The sequence below is a fragment of the Corvus kubaryi genome, unplaced genomic scaffold (genome assembly GCF_017639235.1).
Source record: "Corvus kubaryi isolate FWS band 111438036 unplaced genomic scaffold, C.kubaryi_AGA036_p1.0 133, whole genome shotgun sequence".
Classification (NCBI taxonomy): domain Eukaryota; kingdom Metazoa; phylum Chordata; class Aves; order Passeriformes; family Corvidae; genus Corvus; species Corvus kubaryi.
In genome coordinates, this window is record NW_024580667.1 from 7711529 (window position 1) to 7730440 (window position 18912).

Sequence of the window (18912 nt, forward strand, 5' to 3'; positions counted from 1 at the left end):
CTTTCCCCCAGCCTTTGTTCTGAGCTTGCTCAAGCCTTCAGCCTGAGCTGGGGATGAGCGGTGACTGATCTAACCAGCCCCACAGATGGACCAAGGCAGAAGGGCACCTCTGTCTGGGCCAGCCCTCTGCTCAGAGCATGGTCAGTGAGATCAGGGCTGTGTCCCATCAGGTTTTGAGTATCTTGGAGGATGGAGATCCCATCTTTCTGAGCAACCTGCTCCCTTGTGTGACCACCCTCAGAGTAAAAGATTGTTTTCTTTTGTTTGAATTGAGATTTTTTGTGCTCATTTGTGCCCTTTGTCTCTTGTTCTGTCACTGGACACCACTGAGAAGGGTCTGGCCTTTAGTCCCTGTGTAAGGAATTTATATCTGAGCTATCTCCAAGTTGAATATGCCCAGGTATCTCAACTTCTGACACATGAGAAATGCTCCAACACTTCATCCACCTTTGTGGCCTGTCTGGTGTGTCTGTGTCTCTCTCATCCTGGCAATCCCAGAGCAGGATGTAGCACTCCAGGTATCACAGAATCATGGAATGCTTTGGGCTGGAAGGGACCTTATGATGATGTAGTTCTAACCGCTCTGCCATGGGCGGGGACACCTTCCACTAGACCAGGTTGCTCAAAGCCCCATCCAACCTGACACTGAACATTTGCAGGGGTGGGGCATCCACGGATTCTGTGGGCAACAGGTGTGTCTGAGGAGGGCTGAGTGAAGGATCACCTCTCCTGTCCTGCTGTGGACACTCGGCATGACCCAGCCCAAGATGCTGTTTGCCTTCTTTGTTGCAATTGCTGCAAACAAGGGTTCAACTTGGTGCCCACCAGAACCCCCCTGGACCTGTCCTGCAGAGCTGCTTCCCAGCAGGTTGGTCCCTGGCCTGTCCCAGTGCAGGGGTTTGCCCCTCCCAGGGGTGGGACTTGGCACTTCCCCTTGCAGAGCTCCGTCAGGTCCCTGTCAGCCCATTTCTCCAGCCTGTTGAGATCCCTCAGGACAGCACTGGGACCTCTGGACAAACCATTCCAGCAATGCTCCTGTGCCACTTCCCAGCTTTAAAGGGCTGCAACTCATTTGCCCATCCTTATCTCCACAATTGATGAGTACTACTTCCATAAATTCCAGTAATTTTTAATATATATAGTAATTAGAAAAACATATATGTACATATAGCAATCATACTGGGCCCAGGCTCCAGCTCATAATGGGACAGCATTCCAATAGCTGATATAGATCTAGGGCTCTTTAGATGGAAAGATTAGAGCTTGGATGCTGACACAGATATTAAGAAGCTTGCTTATACTGCATAGAGTTCCAGTAACAAACATTGTATTAGCTTTCACTGAAAAAAATTATAAACTTTAGAAACTAATTAAATTAATAAAATTCTAATAATAATATTCCAGCTTGATGAGTCATGAAATTTGAGTACACTCTTGTGCAGGGCAGCTCAGGGCAAGGTTGCAATTTTGCTATGTGAAGACACTGGAGTCTCATGAGCAGAGAGAGAAGCCTGATACTGAGTTATAAAGTGCTGCCTCAGGCTTGTGTGCTGATGTGAAATTTAAACGTATTTTTGTTTCCAGGTGCATGTCTGTGTGTGTTTTGTTTCTGACTCTCACAACTGATTTTCATATAGGAGACTAACAATTTGTAAAGACTATGGATGAAGGCCATATCCTTCGATAATCATGGAGCACTGGATGTGTAGAAGGCAGCTGGAAGCCACAAGGAGACACAATCAGAATCCAGCAAGCACACTCCTTAAATGTTCCCATCAGATACACCCCATGCTCCTTTCTTAAAGTAACACAAACACCTTCTGCTCCCAGCTACCACCCCCAGCAATGTTTGCTATTTCATGAACTTCTGCCCCCAGCTCACAAAGGCTTTTGAACCTGTAGCAATCACCAGACTATGGTATAAAACCAAAACCTGTTCAGTGTATTGGCCCCACCCCACTTCTGCATCAAACCTGTACTATGACCGTGTTCCTTCCTGTCATTTTACTTGTATTTTCCTGCTTTTTCCTGAACATGGAGGGACTTGAGGAAATGTGATTTTTAATCCAGTCCTTGAGTCCTTGTATCACTGAAGCAGAATGCAGTACTGCATGTATTTCACCTGTACATCTGAGCAACTTAAAGCACATGTCTCAGAGAGGCTGCTCTAATGCTTTATTTGCATCAGTGTGTACTCATGCCTCAGGTAAAAACATTAATGACAATGTGTCTGAAAGATGATGTGCAAGAATAAACCGACAACTTACATCAATTCATTTATGGTACTTTAATACCAAGTTAATGCATTTCTCAATTAGAATTTATAAACTGGTAATTCATAGAAAAAAAATAAATCACAGCTTCACAAAAAGCTAACTTGAACAGTTTGTCCCCTCCCCGCCAACAAGCAGTTTACAATATATTTCAACTATGTTGGTAGAAAGTTAACAGTGATGTGAAACTCTTAAAAAACATTTGCAACAGCAATTGAAAATAAAATAATGATTTTTACTCAGTGAAAAATTAATAGGAATTGTGTTTCCCACTAAAAGATAAGTCAGAAAAGCAGCAAAAAATCCCTCTCTTACTTGTTAGGTACGAGCTTTACCCCGCCACATTTATCATAGGCAAAGGCAGCACTTCAGCATTATTCGTTCCCAGGTTCAGCACTTCAGTGGTTTTGGCAAGACTCAAAAGTCATACTCAGAGGTCCAGAGTTTGAGGTGTGTGCTGCCCCTGCTCCCTGTGCTCCACAGGCTGGTCTACTCCTCTTCCTCAGGGTACAGTGGGATCAGAAACAGCTCAGAGTAAAGGTAAGGAGTATGAAAATTTTTCTATTGGATCATATTCTTTCTTCACTCTTCACCTCTCCAATACAAACTGGAAACACCAGAAATTTTGGCTGTCACACTTCACATGTGAGTATTTACAGGAGAGACAGGATTTGGATGATGCTGTTATATTTTCACCTGTGTACAAAATCCCTTCTCTCTGCTGAGGTTATACATGCAACCACAGAACAAAAAATGTTCCTTCTCTAAGTCACATTTTCAAAAGTCATTGCACTTGACAATAAAAAGGCAATTAATATGCATTTGATATTAAATATATTGTACAGACCTGAACTTCTGTGCAACTCATTGCTTCGGACATATATAACATCCTTTTAAAAACTAAGCCTCTAATCATAGCTTAACAAAGAAAATCTTTGTTAAAGACAAAAATCTTTAAGAACAAACACACAAAAAACCGCTCCCTTTAACTCCTAGTGCATTTAAATAAATCTTTGAAATTCTCTATGTTGTTCCCACATTTAACCTCACTGCCATTCCATAATGATCTAATGACATTATACAAGAACACCTTTTCCTTGACCTAACCAATAAGGCTGGCATTTCGGATGCTGTTGGTACAAACAGGAAAGCTGAAGTTAAGATTATTATCTCACTCCTTTCACACAGAAAACGAAAGGTTTCAATCAAGGTGGATGTAACTCAGTTGTCACCACTGTCTGTAAATTCCAGCGGTCCATTTCAGGTGCCAAGTACTTACTCTACTGAGCCAGGGTTTTGGATTGTCCCAGCATATTTTGCAACAACTTGCAGTTAAACCTATGGACACGGAAACTGAAAGGGAGATTTTGGTCCCTGAGATATACTAAATGAAACCAAGACTAAAGTACTGATATTTAGTATGGAGTGGACCCTTTTTAGTGAAAACTAAGTTATCTTCAACTTTCTAAAGTTTAACAAATAGTCACTTAAGCAAGATGACAGAATATATGCAGTATTGGTCAAGAAAAGTGCACTGTACAGAGTAGTTTGAAGAGTTACCAGTTACTGAGGACCAAGCAGCTGTCCTGTCAATAGCATGCTGTGTCAAACTTGTCTTTCCAAGCTAGCACAAAACCACAAGATGAAACATGGCCTTAACCAAAACTCTATCTTCTCTCATCTCTTTAAAGGTACAACTACAGGACTTGGTGTCATAAATACTTATGATGGGCCAAGTGACTACATGTGCCAGAGCCAAACCCAACTTTTTAACCTTGCAGCTGAACATTTCAGCAATACTCTGTGGACAATAGCAGCAAACTCCTCATTGCCAAACCAGTGGCAATGTGTGCGACTGGTAATCCCTCTTGGGCTAGTGTTTAAAAGGTTTGTACCATGGAAGGTGTTACAGACCAGTGGCAACTACAATAAAACATCTTTGGCAACCATTGACATATGAAAAGTAATTCACAGCAGCTGGAAGAATCGTAAGATGTTTATAAAGTTCCATAGTGCATCATGAACTTTCTGAAGTGTGTTGCATGAAGTACCAAACTCCTGAAAAGGACAGCTAAACATCTGCCATCATTACCTCAGAGATTGCAGGTTTTTTAATACCACTTTCTCAGACAAAGCTGGGCCTTGTGAAATTTTAGAGGATGATGTGAGATAGTTCACACAAAGGCTTCCAGTGCATTTGGAGTTGATTTGGGCAAGGGAACAGCATAATGAAGGGCTGAAGACTGAATTTTCAGTGCACCACCCGGAAATTACTCAGGGAGTAGTGACAGATGGATTCATGAATAGATTGAACCACAAAAGTAGCATAATCACGTTGGTGGTGGAATCTCTTCAGACAACAAAACAAACTGAAACAAAAAAATCAGCTGCATCCAGTGAGTCCACTAAGTAGCCTCATTTACCTTAAAGAAGAAAATGTGTGCATTAGGAACACAAAGCTTATTCTAAAACATCAGTAACACTCTATAACACAGCTGAGATATAAGAGGAATTCAGTAAAACCAACTTTTGTTTTTAACTACTGTAGTTATAAATTTGGTATGTCATGACACCAGATAAGCCAGCTCTTAAGTGCGTGGGATGTGCACACAGTAGGAGAGCAGAGACCACACTATTAAGATGGGTAAATTTTTAACAAGTAGAAGAATTGAAAGAAGGTAATCTAAGCTTATTTTCTTCTAAATATGAGCTCAGCTTTCAGAACTTTGGAAAATATTATTGCAAGTATCTTGCAGAACTGCACAGTGATCCCTATATATAAATTAGGATGCAATTTGGCAGTAACTATCACAACACAAGAAACTAAAAAGGAAAAACAGAATCTTAAAAAAGCCCCCACAGGGTAATTAAGCAGACAGAATATAGTTTTGCTATCAGCACTGATGTCTCCTTCTGTGGGAATCAAGTCAAAGAACTTTATATCCCAGATGTCACATCAGACCCCGTATATAGCCAATCCCCACTATACCTCCCTTGAAAGATGCCAATTTATGCCCACAAAGTAATTTATTTAAATTTGAGTCTAATAAAATATATGATCATTTTCAGTTAACTCCTAACCACCCCCTGAAAAAAAAAAAAAAAAGGTACAGCTATGGAATATATTGAAATCTTTCAGATATCCACTTCTAAAATGAGTGTGGAAAACATAAAAAATCTCAGCATGAGGACTGCAGTTATTGTACACAGCTTGCTTCATTAGTGAAATAATACCATTCATTTCTCTCCAGGAAAGAAGAATGAAGACCATAAAATAAGGTACAAGTAATTGACCTGATTTTGATGAAATTATGAAATGCTATAATTAAATAGAGTATTGTACAGTCATCAGGTGCCACATGAAAAGGCAGCTTAGCAGTTCTGTAAATGGGGTTTTGCTACGTTAGTGTTCTCTATTCGGGCACAGCAGATTTTTCCTTCACATTTCAGTAGCTGTAAAATCATGGTCCTGCCCTAGAGACGTGTTCAACATCAGCACTGTTGCTATGCGAGACTTACTGCTGTTTCAGCATGTGAAGGATGAATTCAATCCTCCCTAAATTCAATCCTCCAACCTACTACTCTGATGACTGCATTGGAGTTACAGTGTTTCACTAAAAGATAAAATGTAACAAAGTAATTAACTGGAGTTTCTGTACTGAATTAAAAGGAAAGCCTGGTCAGCAAGTTCTGGCTTTTAAATGCAAAAGGATATTTCCCAGAGCAAGTGTTTCAGGGGAAGCAGCCCTGCTCCACTTGACAATGCAAATTCTGTATTTCATGTTCTACACTAATGCACAGCTGGGCAAAACTGCAGCCTGTATGTACCATCACTGTTGCTGTTCCTTTTGAGACTTCATCATTTTTAAAACAAAGAACAGGAAATTTCTTACAACTTCTCCTGTCCCCAAGCTTACCATGTAAATAATAATGCAATATATTCACATATAAAGTAATTATATTGGTATGTATAACTATATACACATAGTATATCGATAGCTAGTGTTATCTGAAAACAAGGTCAAAAATGGGTTCTAAAGGCCACGGTGAGTTGAGATGAATATGTTTCCCACTTGTGAGTCAGCAAGGCACTGACAAGCTTAAGGTAGGGAGAAAAAGAAATCTTTTCTTATGAGTTCCAGCAGTGCAAGTTTAATATGCAAGTTACTGATTAGTTGTTTTTAAAAAGGAATTCCCAGAATTAAAGTTGCTTATCTGCTAATTTATCATTGATTTTCCATATTATTTTAGGTACCCTCTATGTGGTGAAGAACCTGACCTGGAATTTATATTCATGTTACTTTGTTCAGCATGTTAAAAATTTACCCACTTATTCACAGCTGGTTTTATTTTATTCTTCATAACATAGATCTTTCTCACTCACAGATACATTCCAGAGTTAGTAAATGACTGTCAATCCATTTGTTCAGTTTGATTTTGGCTAGCACTTGTTTAGTTTGATTTTAGTTCTCCTACAAGCTGCAACCGTCTCTTCCATGCAAGGAAAATTACAATTGAATAGTTAATTCAGGCTGAATGAGTAGAAATAAAATACAAACACATCATCACAGGAGCATGCTAGAGTCCTCAACTGTCTAATTAACACCCTCTGCCTATCCCTCCAAAACCAAAACAAAAAAAGAAAACTAAATAACCCCTAAACAGCTTACTAAGCAGCAACAATGCCTATACTGTAAAATACTTCATTTGGAATGAAATTCTGCAACAAAAAGGAATAAATGACACCATCAAATAAACATCCTTTTCTTACTGTAAGAATATCTTAATGAAATGTCTTACTTCTGGCATAAGTAACTAACACTGTCTTCTATATTAAGAATTTTCTTTTAAAATAAATTGTATATTAACAGGTGGAAGATGCATCTTCATTGCATATGCACACAATCCCTTCCCAGTTTTGCAGCTAAGCCTTTTAGGGTCTCTTCTTTTTAGACTAATTTAATTCACTTCTCCATCAAGAGAAAAATACAAGAAGAATGTTTTATAGATTTAGTAGATGAAGATTTCTAACAATACAATAGTTTCAAGGGGTCTAGAAAAATCAAACAGGTGCATGAAGCCTTTCAGGGACAGAAGAAAAAGTTTTCACTTAATTTAAATGAGATCCTCAAAATAATTAAAAACTGTGTAGGAAGAAACACAGGATAAAGAATGGAACCTTACTCTAACTGCAATGCACACTGTGAAGCAGGCAACACATAACTCTGCTAGGCTGCTCCAACCCAAACCCCTTTTATAAACTGTGTACAGTCTGCACAGAGAGACAAAGGGAGGGGAGAGTCCAAGGTTTCATGTACATGCAACAACTGCAAATTAAATGGCACGTGAGGATGGAGACAACATTCCCTTGGTTCTCTTAGGTAGATTATGCCTGAATGTTTGTGTGCATGAACAACAAAAAGCATCAGTCATTTTTGCTCCAAACAGATAGAATACAAAACCCCCCAAAACTTAAAATAGTGCAGATAGTTTTTAAAGTGATCTAGTTCAAATAATAACTAACCTGAGATGTACTTTGCTCCAATTAACATTACCATGCTACTCATAATAAAAATACCCAAAGGCAGACTAGAGAAGATACTAGTGTCACCTGATGGCATCCAGGGGACGGTGTTTCCAGTCAAGCAAATCAAAAGAGAAATATATATAAATTGCAATATAGGTGTTAAATACACAAAAAGTAACAAATGTAGTGACATTTGCAGAAGAACTAAAAAAATATTATGCATGAACCCCATAATAATTCAAAACAGGTTCTCCCTGTAAGAGTTCAAATCCAAATTCCCCTGTCAGCACTATCTAGGTTGAGCCCATTTTTAGTATTCTCCAATCCTACCCCTAAAGTATCAAAGAACTAAGGAAAAGAACAGGTGTTCTTTATTCTGAACCAGGTTTTCTGGTTTCCCCCCAGGTGTTAGTCCAGATAATCACTGAAGTAAGTTTTGATAAACATATGTCTTCACATTAATTGAAGAAAAAACCCCTAGTTTTATTTTCTGCAAGGCAGATTTTCCTTCAAAAGGAAATAAAGATATCTAAGTAAGATAAGCATCAGGTTAGATGTAAGGGTACTAAATCATAAAGGTCAATACTGAAGTGAATCATATTGCTCATGTTAAGTCACCTCTTCCCCTTCCCAATAGCCTTGGCAGAATTGTTTGTAAACCACAGTGTTAAATAAAATACTTAAACCAACATATAGGATGGCAAAAGGAAAATTTTAGCTTTCAAGAACAAAGTGACCACATGCAGCTTGAGGGCTCCAACTGTGGATTTTGGATTGTGGGGGGAGTTTACATTTTGAGGATTCTTTACTTAATACTTTTCATTCTAATAGTTTTTCCAGCAAAAGGGAAATTAAATGAAGATAAAGCCTATAAATGATGTGTTCAGGATTGCTCAGGACTGAAAACTTATCCCAAAATAGTACTAAAATAAAAATTCAAATTATAGATCACAGAAGACTGCAGGTTTAATTTAATTAAAACATGGCAAATGAGAAAGCCCTCTACTTCAGAGGAAAGATCTTGTTCAGTCCCTCAAAAGTGTTTTCATATTTTCTCTATGTGAACAATAGGTCTGTGTAACTCTTGACTTCATTGATAACTTCCTGCTCTTACCCCCTACGGGTCAAATAGATTTTGATGTGGATATCAATCCCTCCTTCCTACATAGCAAATAACGAAGGCAAGATACAGCAAGAAAAATCACAGGATGAAACTTTTCTCCTTTGTAGTGTGAGGTTATGTTATAAGAAATTTTACAAAATCCCTGTGCTCTTTGAATTGTGCTGTATCTAGTCTTGTAGGTGAGATTATTTTTCTTTTGTAAACCAGTACCATTCTGCAAAACCTGCAGCTGTTCTGTAAGATATTGCTTGTGCCCTCCTTTCAGGAGGAAGACCCAGCTTTCTATTTTCCTGCTCTGTTTCCACAGTGGATTTAAGTAATGATCTTTAAATCACTATAATAGTCCAGGGATGGTATGAACAGAAAAGGTCAACAAAAGCAAGATGAGCCACCTAGGCTAACTGGATAATTAATAATACTTGACCTGCATTAATTTTTGGTTTACCATTTGGACTGTCAGATGTCTCCCATCCCATAGATTTCATCACAGCTTTCTTCCATCTGGCATAGCGATATTCACTTTCTGAAATTAAGAAATCAGCAAACATCTCAATGCATAGGAATACAACTACAAGTATTTAAGAACCAGACACGGCAATATGAGTTTTTTACTCTTTTGCACAGTATCATTTGTTTGCACAGAGAAATTAATATAAAATCCTTTCTTGAATACAAAAAAACTCCACCCCAAACCCAGCAGTTATTCATAGTAACAAGAAATAAAAGACATTTTCTTCATGTTCACCAATAAGAAGATTTACAAGCAGAACAAAATGAAGCAATTGATATTTATGTAGAAACCCTTCAAATTCTGTCTTGAAGTAGGGATTTTAGACGTAATTATAATCAAAATGGTAAGACAAAATTATGCACCAAAAATTAAGAAACAACTGAAAAGACAAAAAAGCATTTATCTTGCACAGAGATTAATTATGTCAAGTAGATACTTTCTATCTCTACAAGCACTTAAAAATTGATGAGAAAGATAGCTAGCTAAAAAGCAATAATTAATGTAGGCTTTTTAAAGCCAAAAGAAGAGTATCCAAAACCAGTCCTTTCAATATCTGTGAAAAAAATAAGTTTGCAAGTCAGAAAACATGAAAAGGTTTTACCCTCTGGGTTGATCTGTGGTTCAAATCGTTCACATGTCACTGCTGTCAAATCTCCAGGATTCAGACTCCAAACTCCAACTCCTTCTGCAGCTCCTGCTGCCATAGCAGCTCCTAAAGCTGTTGTTTCAGGCATTGATGGTTTTACTGAAGCAAACCACAGAGAAGACCATAATGATTTTTAATGGAAGTCACCTTGATGACGTCAGAACTAAAGATTTACATATCTATCAAGATACAACAACAAAGCAAGCCATCCAATTTGCTCTCAACAGCCATTACAAACCAATGTTGTTGTCAGCATTAAAAAGAAAACAGGAGCTGTAAATTAATCTTACCTACTGGAATACAGAGGATGTCTGATTGGAGTTGCATGAGGATTTTGTTATTGGTCATTCCTCCATCTACTTGTAACTGACTTAGTGGAATCCCACAGTCCTTGTTCATGGCATCTAGAATCTAAAATATGAGTAACAGATGTTACAATTTAATTGCACAGAAGTGCTCTGATACCCTCCATGATACCCTCTGAGTGTAAAACACTGACAGTTCACCATTTGCTGAAGAGGGTTAAGTAGATCATTCCTCTCCCCTATAAAAAGCAAAACAGACATAATGACAACACAGTTTTGTTTAATATACAGCACATGCATTCTGTTCATTACAGAAATCCTAGTGTAGAGATCTTTCTCCTCAGGTGCTCTAGATGTAGCCTATGTGCTGCTTTTGTGGCCTAAGAAGAATTTTAAGAAAAGCTGATGTGAAAATTTATCAGAGCTAACAAGGGAAACAGCAGTAATAAATGGAGTCCTTCAGCTGATCACCCTTTGTCTAAATACTTTCTCTAATTTGATGGATTAAAGAATTGAAGAATTAAAACATTTGAACTGGCAATCTGGAAGACACTTCAGTAAGAACTGAGGAATATTCAAATGTTTTGAAAGAGCGACCTCTTCAAATATTTTCAGTTAGTTGTTGAAAACTGAGAATTTTATATCAAACAATATAGACAGCAAAAATAAGCTGTTAGTATAATTTTTTGTAAAATTACGTTTCCTTTTGGGCACAGTCTGTAGCTGAAAAGTGTTGAAGTGTTTGCAAGGGATAATTAACTAAGACGGAGTATTTAATTCACTGATACCTCTCAATATGCTTTTTAGAGGATTTCCTAAAAACATCAGACCTGCCGCAAACCTTAGTTACTGGTAACACCATGGCATTACCCTACAAGCACCACTAAATACAGAATAGTGTTTTTTGTAGGGTTTTGTAAAAGCAATCAGTTAAATATCTCATTTACATTTTGTAAGGTTAGTGCATAATTTTTGTTGACAAGTTAGGCATTAACAAGTGCAGAATGATTTTCTCTCTGTAATTTTTCAGTGTATTTAAATAAAAAAAGAGGTGTGCTTTTCTCAGCTTTAAATGACAAAACAACACAGACCACAAAAAAAGACCAAAACTACAACACATTCTGCCCTGTTCTGTAGCTACAAAGTACCCAGTAATACAATCCTTACCAGGAAAAGTCAACATGCTATTTAAAAATGAACAAAAAATCGTAGGCTTGCAAGACAGTGAAAACTACATGGAGATGAACTGTCCAGTAAATTTTCTCCCCATTTCCAGAAATTAAGCCAGCAAGGTCCGTAACCAGAAAAATCTTTAAAGGGGTGAAAGGAACTGCCCAGGATAAATAAAGGTTAAAAATCACAAGGTAAGGAGAGTAAGGCCAGTTTTCATGGTGGCAGCTTCTGCCCATGGCCCTGCACTGTTCAATGCACAAGAAATAAATTAGAAAACAGGATTCACAGCACAGCAGCAAAGTTTGCTGGCAATACTATACTAGTACTTATTTCCTTCACACATACCATTTTCCATTTGTCTAAGGCAATATTATCTGCCTTTTTTTACCGTTCAGAACTTCAGCACCATTGGAGGCTCTGGGTTTGTTTAACACTGTGTAAGGGCATGTGTAAGAGCACGCACTGTGTAAGAGCACGCACTCAGCAGAGATTAAAAAAATGAAAAGAATGCTAGAAGCCAGGAAGGGATGAAGGAACAAAACAAATCATGATCATGCTGCTGCTATCTATTGTACGGAGGTTGGATGAAGAGCAAGGATCCAAGTATGCAAATTTTGCCTAATGACAGCATTGTACAGCTCTTAGAACTGAAAAATTGCTTATTTTTCCAAAATGCCTTCTGGAAGAAAAAATGTAACAAGTGTCATCTGCATAAGGAAGAAGCTTTTGGATAACAATGTACTCAGGAGCACTGAATGTCATGATAAAACAGGCAAGAATTCCAAAGAATGTGACATGGACAGGTTTTCCTGAAGAATTCCATTTTCACTGGAATTAAAAGAACTTTATTTTTGACAAGGCAGAACTAATGACGTATCTTTAGAAAGCATACATATATTTTACCTGTGTTGCTATGACTTAATCTGTTCATTTAAGAGTGTCCAGTGCCTGATCAGGCACTCCTGTCATTGTGGTAAAAGCACACTGAGTAAAGTATGGGGAAGTGTTAGATCTGTTCAAACAGTGAACTTCACCCTCACTCACTCTGACAGCTTTATTCCCCTCTCTCCTACTCCCAGCCACATGCCCAGCCTTGCATTCTGACATTTGCTGCATGCCTCTGTGAGGCAGCTGAGGTCATTAATCCAGCAGAAAAATAGCCCAGAAAAAAGGGATAATTTTCTGCTGAAAAGTTCACTGAGCTGTCACATGAGAGGGAATGGATGGGAGGATGGACAAGGAAAGAGGAGCAGACAACAAATCAGTTCACTTGCCTGTAACTTTACCCTTACTTCTAGTACAAGAATTAGAGAATTAGAATGCTACTTCCAATTTCCTTCACAACCTTCTGAGGACTCAGAGGCTGTCAGCACAGCTTCAAAAGCAAAAGCCTGGGTGAAATTTCTGTCAGTCTTTTTCCATGAGTACTTTATTCTCTGTCACTAAAGAAACAGCACACTGGTCTCCTCATCTTACATGGTTTGAGCTGGGTGTTATTTTAAAAATCAGTATGTTTAAATAACAGCAGTTTAATTCATGCAATCAAATTAAGGTTTGATGGTTATCCTGCAGGGTCTAAGGATTTAATTTCCTCCTGTATTTGCACGGAACCCATGGACTGCAAACACAGGGAGGAGTAGATGGTGATATAAAGATTCAATGCTCATACTGATATCAATCCCTTTGATTTGGTTGGGGGATTCATTTCCTCTGTGAGAATTTCGGTTGGCTGTTGCAGAATGCCAGCTGAGGCAGTGAAGGATGGAACAGGCAGGAAGTGAATCCAGATTTCCCTTGGTATGTTTGCTGCTGTCTTACTTTAACTAGTTTTTGTTCTTGTGTACCAAAAGCAACATAAGTCATCTCTGTCACAGCAGAGAGTATAAAGTGTAGTCTCCTACACTAATGATACTCTGTAGTTATGTCACTGCCCTGTCATTTAAATGATTCTATGTTCTGCCCCTCAAAACATTCACAAAATATGTTCACCTTATTTTACGTACTGATAAAAAGCAGCATTACCACTCCAAAAAAATGTACCACTCAATTTTAGCTAAGTCCACAGGAGCAATTTTTCAACATTAGCAACAAGTAAAGACAAGAACAGCATCCAAGTACAATATAAAGCATATGATTAATCTTCATTAAATCTTTTAGATCTCCTCTTTTCCTGGAGAGCTGCAGTTCCCGTTATCACACTAATTTACAATGAATTTAGGACCCAATTTGCCTTTACCTCTCGTGTTTGAAAGCAGACTGCTTCTAGTGCAGCGAACGCGATATGGCTTTTATTTGTAAACTGAGTAAGGCCACAGATGATACTGTTGAAGAGAGAAAAAAACCCAATTAGGACACTCTTCTTTATCAGACATGAACCTATACTTCACACCTAGGTCTTATAATTCAAATCTCATTCAATTCCATTGTATGAAGATTACTTTTTAATATTAAAAAGCTTGTTTTTCTTTAATCTAAACAGTCTCATTTTCCTGACAAGGTGCTTTCAGGGTCCAATCAATACAGTTACCATAAATTATGTTTTTTCCCAATCTGCATGCAGATGGATGTAGATTCATCCATACACACATACAAACACCCCCATAAATTCTAGTCTGTCTTCAATAAAAAAAAGATATGATTGAGGTTGATTTATCTTTAAAAAAATAATATACATTATCACTAAAATCTTAATAAATTCTCTAATGCTTTCGGTTCTTAAGGAAAAGCCCATATACATTGGTGCTGTGCTCTAAATGTTTGAAATTGTTTTCAGATCTAGTCTGATGATTAGTTGCTTCTGAACCTTCAAAGAGATTTTTGGATATGAGAAGTATGCTACATCTAACCATGAGTAAGCTGAATTCTGCCAATGTACTCTGAAGTGCAGAGCAAATAACCATCCTTTATTCTATTTCAACATCTGAGGAGCAGCATGGTACTACACAGAAATACTGCTGCATACATGCAAGTTCAAAGATATTAAAGGATATTTTTCATTGTTACCACTCCAAAGATCAGTTTTTAACCATTAAAAAGTTAGCCACTGTGATACGAAAAGCTGTAAAAACATCAAACTCTGAGATTTTTCTTTTTCCTTACATACAAGAAGCATCTGAATTCTAAAGATGCAACTACTTGAAACTTTGGGAACAAGATATCCTTTAAGACTTCTTTTTCCACTCTAGGAAAGTTATTCTATGTTTATATTTGTTATGCTTCCATGACTGGCATGTTGTGATTCCAACAACAGTAGCAAGCTCACAAGAGCAGAAAAGACAAATGAAAACATAGTTTGAAGTATTACCAGGTGGCTGAGTCTGAACTACCAGAAAAGGGACTGGAAAAAAGGAGTAGAAAAGAATTTTCAATAGACTGGAAAGAAAACTGTATATAAGGGGAAGGAGGCAAAGTGGGAAGGAGTTAAGTACTGAAACCGAACTCAAAACCACTAATCAGCACTAAATTCTTCCTTTAGTACTTTTGTTGCCTGACACAGTTCACAGGACTACAAACCTCTTCTTTTACTTGAGTGAGATGAAAATCCTTTCAAAACCAAAAATTGTTTTCCCTGCCCTAATCCCCCACACTGTTTTTTGGGGGTTTTTTTTGAGGAGTGCGACAAGGAGGGGAGATGAGGATGAGTAGCTGGGGTAGCTAATCCTTCCTTTCCTCCCAGTAGCAGTTGCCGTTTTGAACAGTTTAAATACAAAACAGAAACAGTAGCCCATGAAGATACTACAAAGGACCATTTCACATACCTGGAAGGAATGGTATTTGTAAAATGATTAAATCCCCCTGCAAAAGCAGCATTCAGTCAGATCCTTACCCCCTTGCACTGGGTTCCCAGTATGGTGCATACAGTCCTGAAAACGCTGGTACAAAGTAGCAGCCGTAAGAAGTTCCCACATCTGCAGCCAGTTTTTCTAATGCACACACAAAGCACTTAGCTTTTCACAACTGTACCAACACTTAATTACAGCACTTAATTATTATTTAAATAAGAAAAATATTCAGGATATCTTAGGTAGCTACAAATATAATCCAGACATGTATACAACTAGAAAATACAACCAATGCTGGCACTCTGTTCCTTGTTAACCAGTTTTCCTTTTGCAACAATATGAAAGGAAGAGATGGAGCATAGGGAGTTGTGGGAAATGTAAAATGCAAAATGCAAAATGAAAACTGAAACCCAATACTGTGTACTCAATATTCTGTCCTAGATTTTATGAGGTTTTCAAAGGTTATCTATCCTGTGGGTAAAGAATGCTGCCTTCAAAGCAGTCCAAAAGGTCACACTTTACTTACATTTAAGTCAAGGCAAGCAAGTGAAACTGGATCAAGACCGAAGGGAGTTAAGACCTAAATTCCCATCAATTTCAAATGGATTTAGAGCTCCAAATTGTCAGCTTAAGTATATAATCACAAGGCCAGCTACAAGGAAATCTGAAGTTTCCTGATATGAGAATGGTAACTGTGGATGTATGAACTCCTCAATACTGAAATATTTGTAATTTTAAAAATTATATTAAGACATTTAGAATTACAGAAGAGATAATGCTAATGAACAGCTCTTTCCTAAAACAAGAAAGAAGAGCATTTTCTTTCTGCTTCTGCAGATTTCTTCTGTTTGCATTGATAATTGATCATCGATCATCTTTAAAAAGTCTTTCTAAAAGGATACTTTCATACAGACTCCACTTCAAAAAAGAGTGAAGGCAGAAGGATGGACAAGTTCAGTGAAACAGAAAGAGATGATGAATCCCTACATGACTTTAACAACACTGGCAAGGTTAAAGGTCTTGAAACTTAGACCTTTCAAAGGTCTTGTCAAACTTGTGAAGAGGTACTATAGTGTCTCAACAACTGGCTAATTTATGTGACAGCAGTTTATATTCTTCTGTATGATCTTCAAAGCTTTCTTTCAAAAAAACAGCCTGATGCTCTAAGTTTTTGCTAAATCTTTGAAGTTTTACATAAAATTTTAATTCTAAATTTTCCCACCTTTGAATATGATATCAATTTATTAAAAATATGTAATGAATGTCTTTTTAATCCTAAATCTCATTAAATCAGTCACTTTCAAACTTTTGCCCTTGCATGCTTCTGACATTTTTTGTTTTCCAAATTTTGGTATGTTCCTAGTTTTTATGTTACAAACCAGCTTGTTTCAGTTAATCTGAATCAGGAAACATCAGCTACACATATGCTAAAGGATTACTGCATTATTAGCCAAAACAGATGACCCTCCTCCACATCTTCTTAAAGAGACAACTTTGCAAACTGAGATCCCTACTTCAATGGATATGAAGCCTTCTACATAAATATTTGCACATGCAGGGCCTCAGGTTCTCACGTTTATGACAAGAATATGTAGGTTTAGGAACAAATATAGGCTGGTTTCTGTAATACAGACTTAAATACTCTTGGCTCTGTAAACTTCAACACTGTATAAAACCAGGAGATACTCAGTAAGTATAGTATCCTCCCGAATATGTGCTTACCAAGGAAACTACTAAAAAGTACAGATTGCAACAGAGCAAAGCTGACAAAGCATTTCCAAGACTGAGTTGATAGGCTCTATGAAATACAGGTATCAATCAGTGAGCTCATGGATGCAAAGTAAATTTTTGTTGTGTTTAAACACAGCAAAATATATGCACCTTCCAGCTTTTCTTTACTTAAATATTTTGAGCTTTCATTCACCAATAGAGACATCGTAACACTGGAAAATTTAAAAAACTGAACAACTCCATACTCACCAACTTCCTGTGAAGTCTTAGCAATACCCAGATTGTCCCTCAGCCAACGAACAACAGCACCAGCTATTGCAACAGATCCCTGAAAGAAACAAAGTCACTCCATTAGGAGACAACAACGGGTAGCTTTGTGCTGCTTTTTAAAAGACTGGGGAGGAGGGGTCGCTGTGGCCTCCAGCTGCAGGCTTACAGTCACAACTTGAAGCACTCCCAGGAATGCTCACAACCAAACCACAAAGTTTCTTGGCATCTGGAGACTGCCATGTAAAAAGGGCAGCCTGTTACACAGACTCCATGTAGAGAAGGTGTATATTGTATGCTTTTTTTTGTATGGGGGAAAGTTACAATGACATTTCCTAAGCAGTCTTCTTGTCTTTCTAATTTATGGCTTTTGAATATACAGTTATGAGGTTCAGTAGCCTCAGACTTCCTTTCCTGACACATTAATATTTTTATGCTTTGATTTAAAAAACAAGACTAATTATGTCTAATCTAAATACAAACATCCAGAAAGACAGAAAATTTAGGTGCTCATGCATTTGCCAGCAAATTTCTCTACTGCCTCAGCAAATGGCCCTGAAAGGCTTCATCACATCACAGATGAATGGCATCTAACCCCAAAGCCAAGTCCAGCAGACTAAGCTTCAAGTAAATCAGGAGCAGCATTATATTTTCATTCAAAGCCACTGCTAGAAGGGGCAGGGGTGTTTTCTATGCAGCTGGCTATTACAGTTACAAGATACCAGTTTGATTAAAGGAAAAGGCTGAATCCACATTTTTTGCCTCTCTGCAAAGTGTCTCAACCAGCAGATTGTACATGATTCTAGCATGGATACAGAACAAAGCACACTTAACAGCTTCTGTTGAAGCCATGTTTTCAGACAATATCATTAAAGACTTGGAGGTGAAGAAGCAGCAAAGTGCAGGTGTTTCAGCATGCAAGAATACAAATCACTCTCAAGACAGTTTCAGTTCTCGTTTTAAGAACACGGGTTAAAAATAAAACAAACCTCTCACACACCCACACACAACAAAAATCCCAGAGTTTGCTAGGTCATGGCAAATACAGGATTCACTTTCCTCAGGGAAGGAAAAGGAACTGAATGCAGCCTCCCACATCCTAATAAAGTACCATAAACCACAAACTATTCTCACAATGAAAAAAATCCTGTGTTGTCTTTGTTTCACATGGAAAACACAGTCTGTCTACAAAAGCTCAATATCAGCATTCAGCGTATGTGTTTTGAGAATAATTATTATATTACAATACTTAGCACAGTAAGCAGCACAGATGGAAGAATAATCATTTTGCTGTTCCCATCAAAGCTTTGGTGCCAAATAGGTGCTCAGCTGATCTGTGCTTCAGAAGCAGAGCTATAGAACAATGAGCCCTGAAGTTTAAAGATAAATACAATTTTCTATAGAATTTGGATGCCCTCAGACTTTCTCAGTTTGGAGAACTGAGAAACTGAATTCTGTAAGTAGGCACCTGAATCAGAGAGGTAAAAAAGCCAAATTGTTAGAGGATTTTTTCCCAGAAATTTGATTAAGATTTTTGAAAGTTAGAAGTAAAATCCATTAGAACAAAATAAAAA

General features: G+C 37.8%; 1 protein-coding gene across 5 annotated transcripts in view; it reads right to left on the minus strand.

Annotated features, from left to right (window-relative positions):
• Positions 1-2268: 2268 nt before the first annotated feature.
• GK (glycerol kinase) overlaps positions 2269-18912 on the minus strand; it is a 35047-nt gene continuing 18403 nt past the window's right edge. For 3 of the 5 annotated variants that reach the window (XM_042035674.1, XM_042035684.1, XM_042035707.1), the window contains 8 exons: positions 17321-17399; positions 15385-15481; positions 13795-13879; positions 10371-10491; positions 10036-10179; positions 9369-9446; positions 7798-7884; positions 2269-4696 (listed from right to left, as the gene is read on the minus strand). In XM_042035674.1, the coding sequence (XP_041891608.1) occupies positions 4689-4696; positions 7798-7884; positions 9369-9446; positions 10036-10179; positions 10371-10491; positions 13795-13879; positions 15385-15481; positions 17321-17399 (699 nt within the window). In that variant the 3' untranslated portion in view covers positions 2269-4688. Of the gene's footprint in view, positions 4697-7792; positions 7885-9368; positions 9447-10035; positions 10180-10370; positions 10492-13794; positions 13880-15384; positions 15482-17320; positions 17400-18912 lie in introns of those variants that run through there. The other 2 variants (XM_042035699.1, XM_042035693.1) reach the window with 2 other exon arrangements.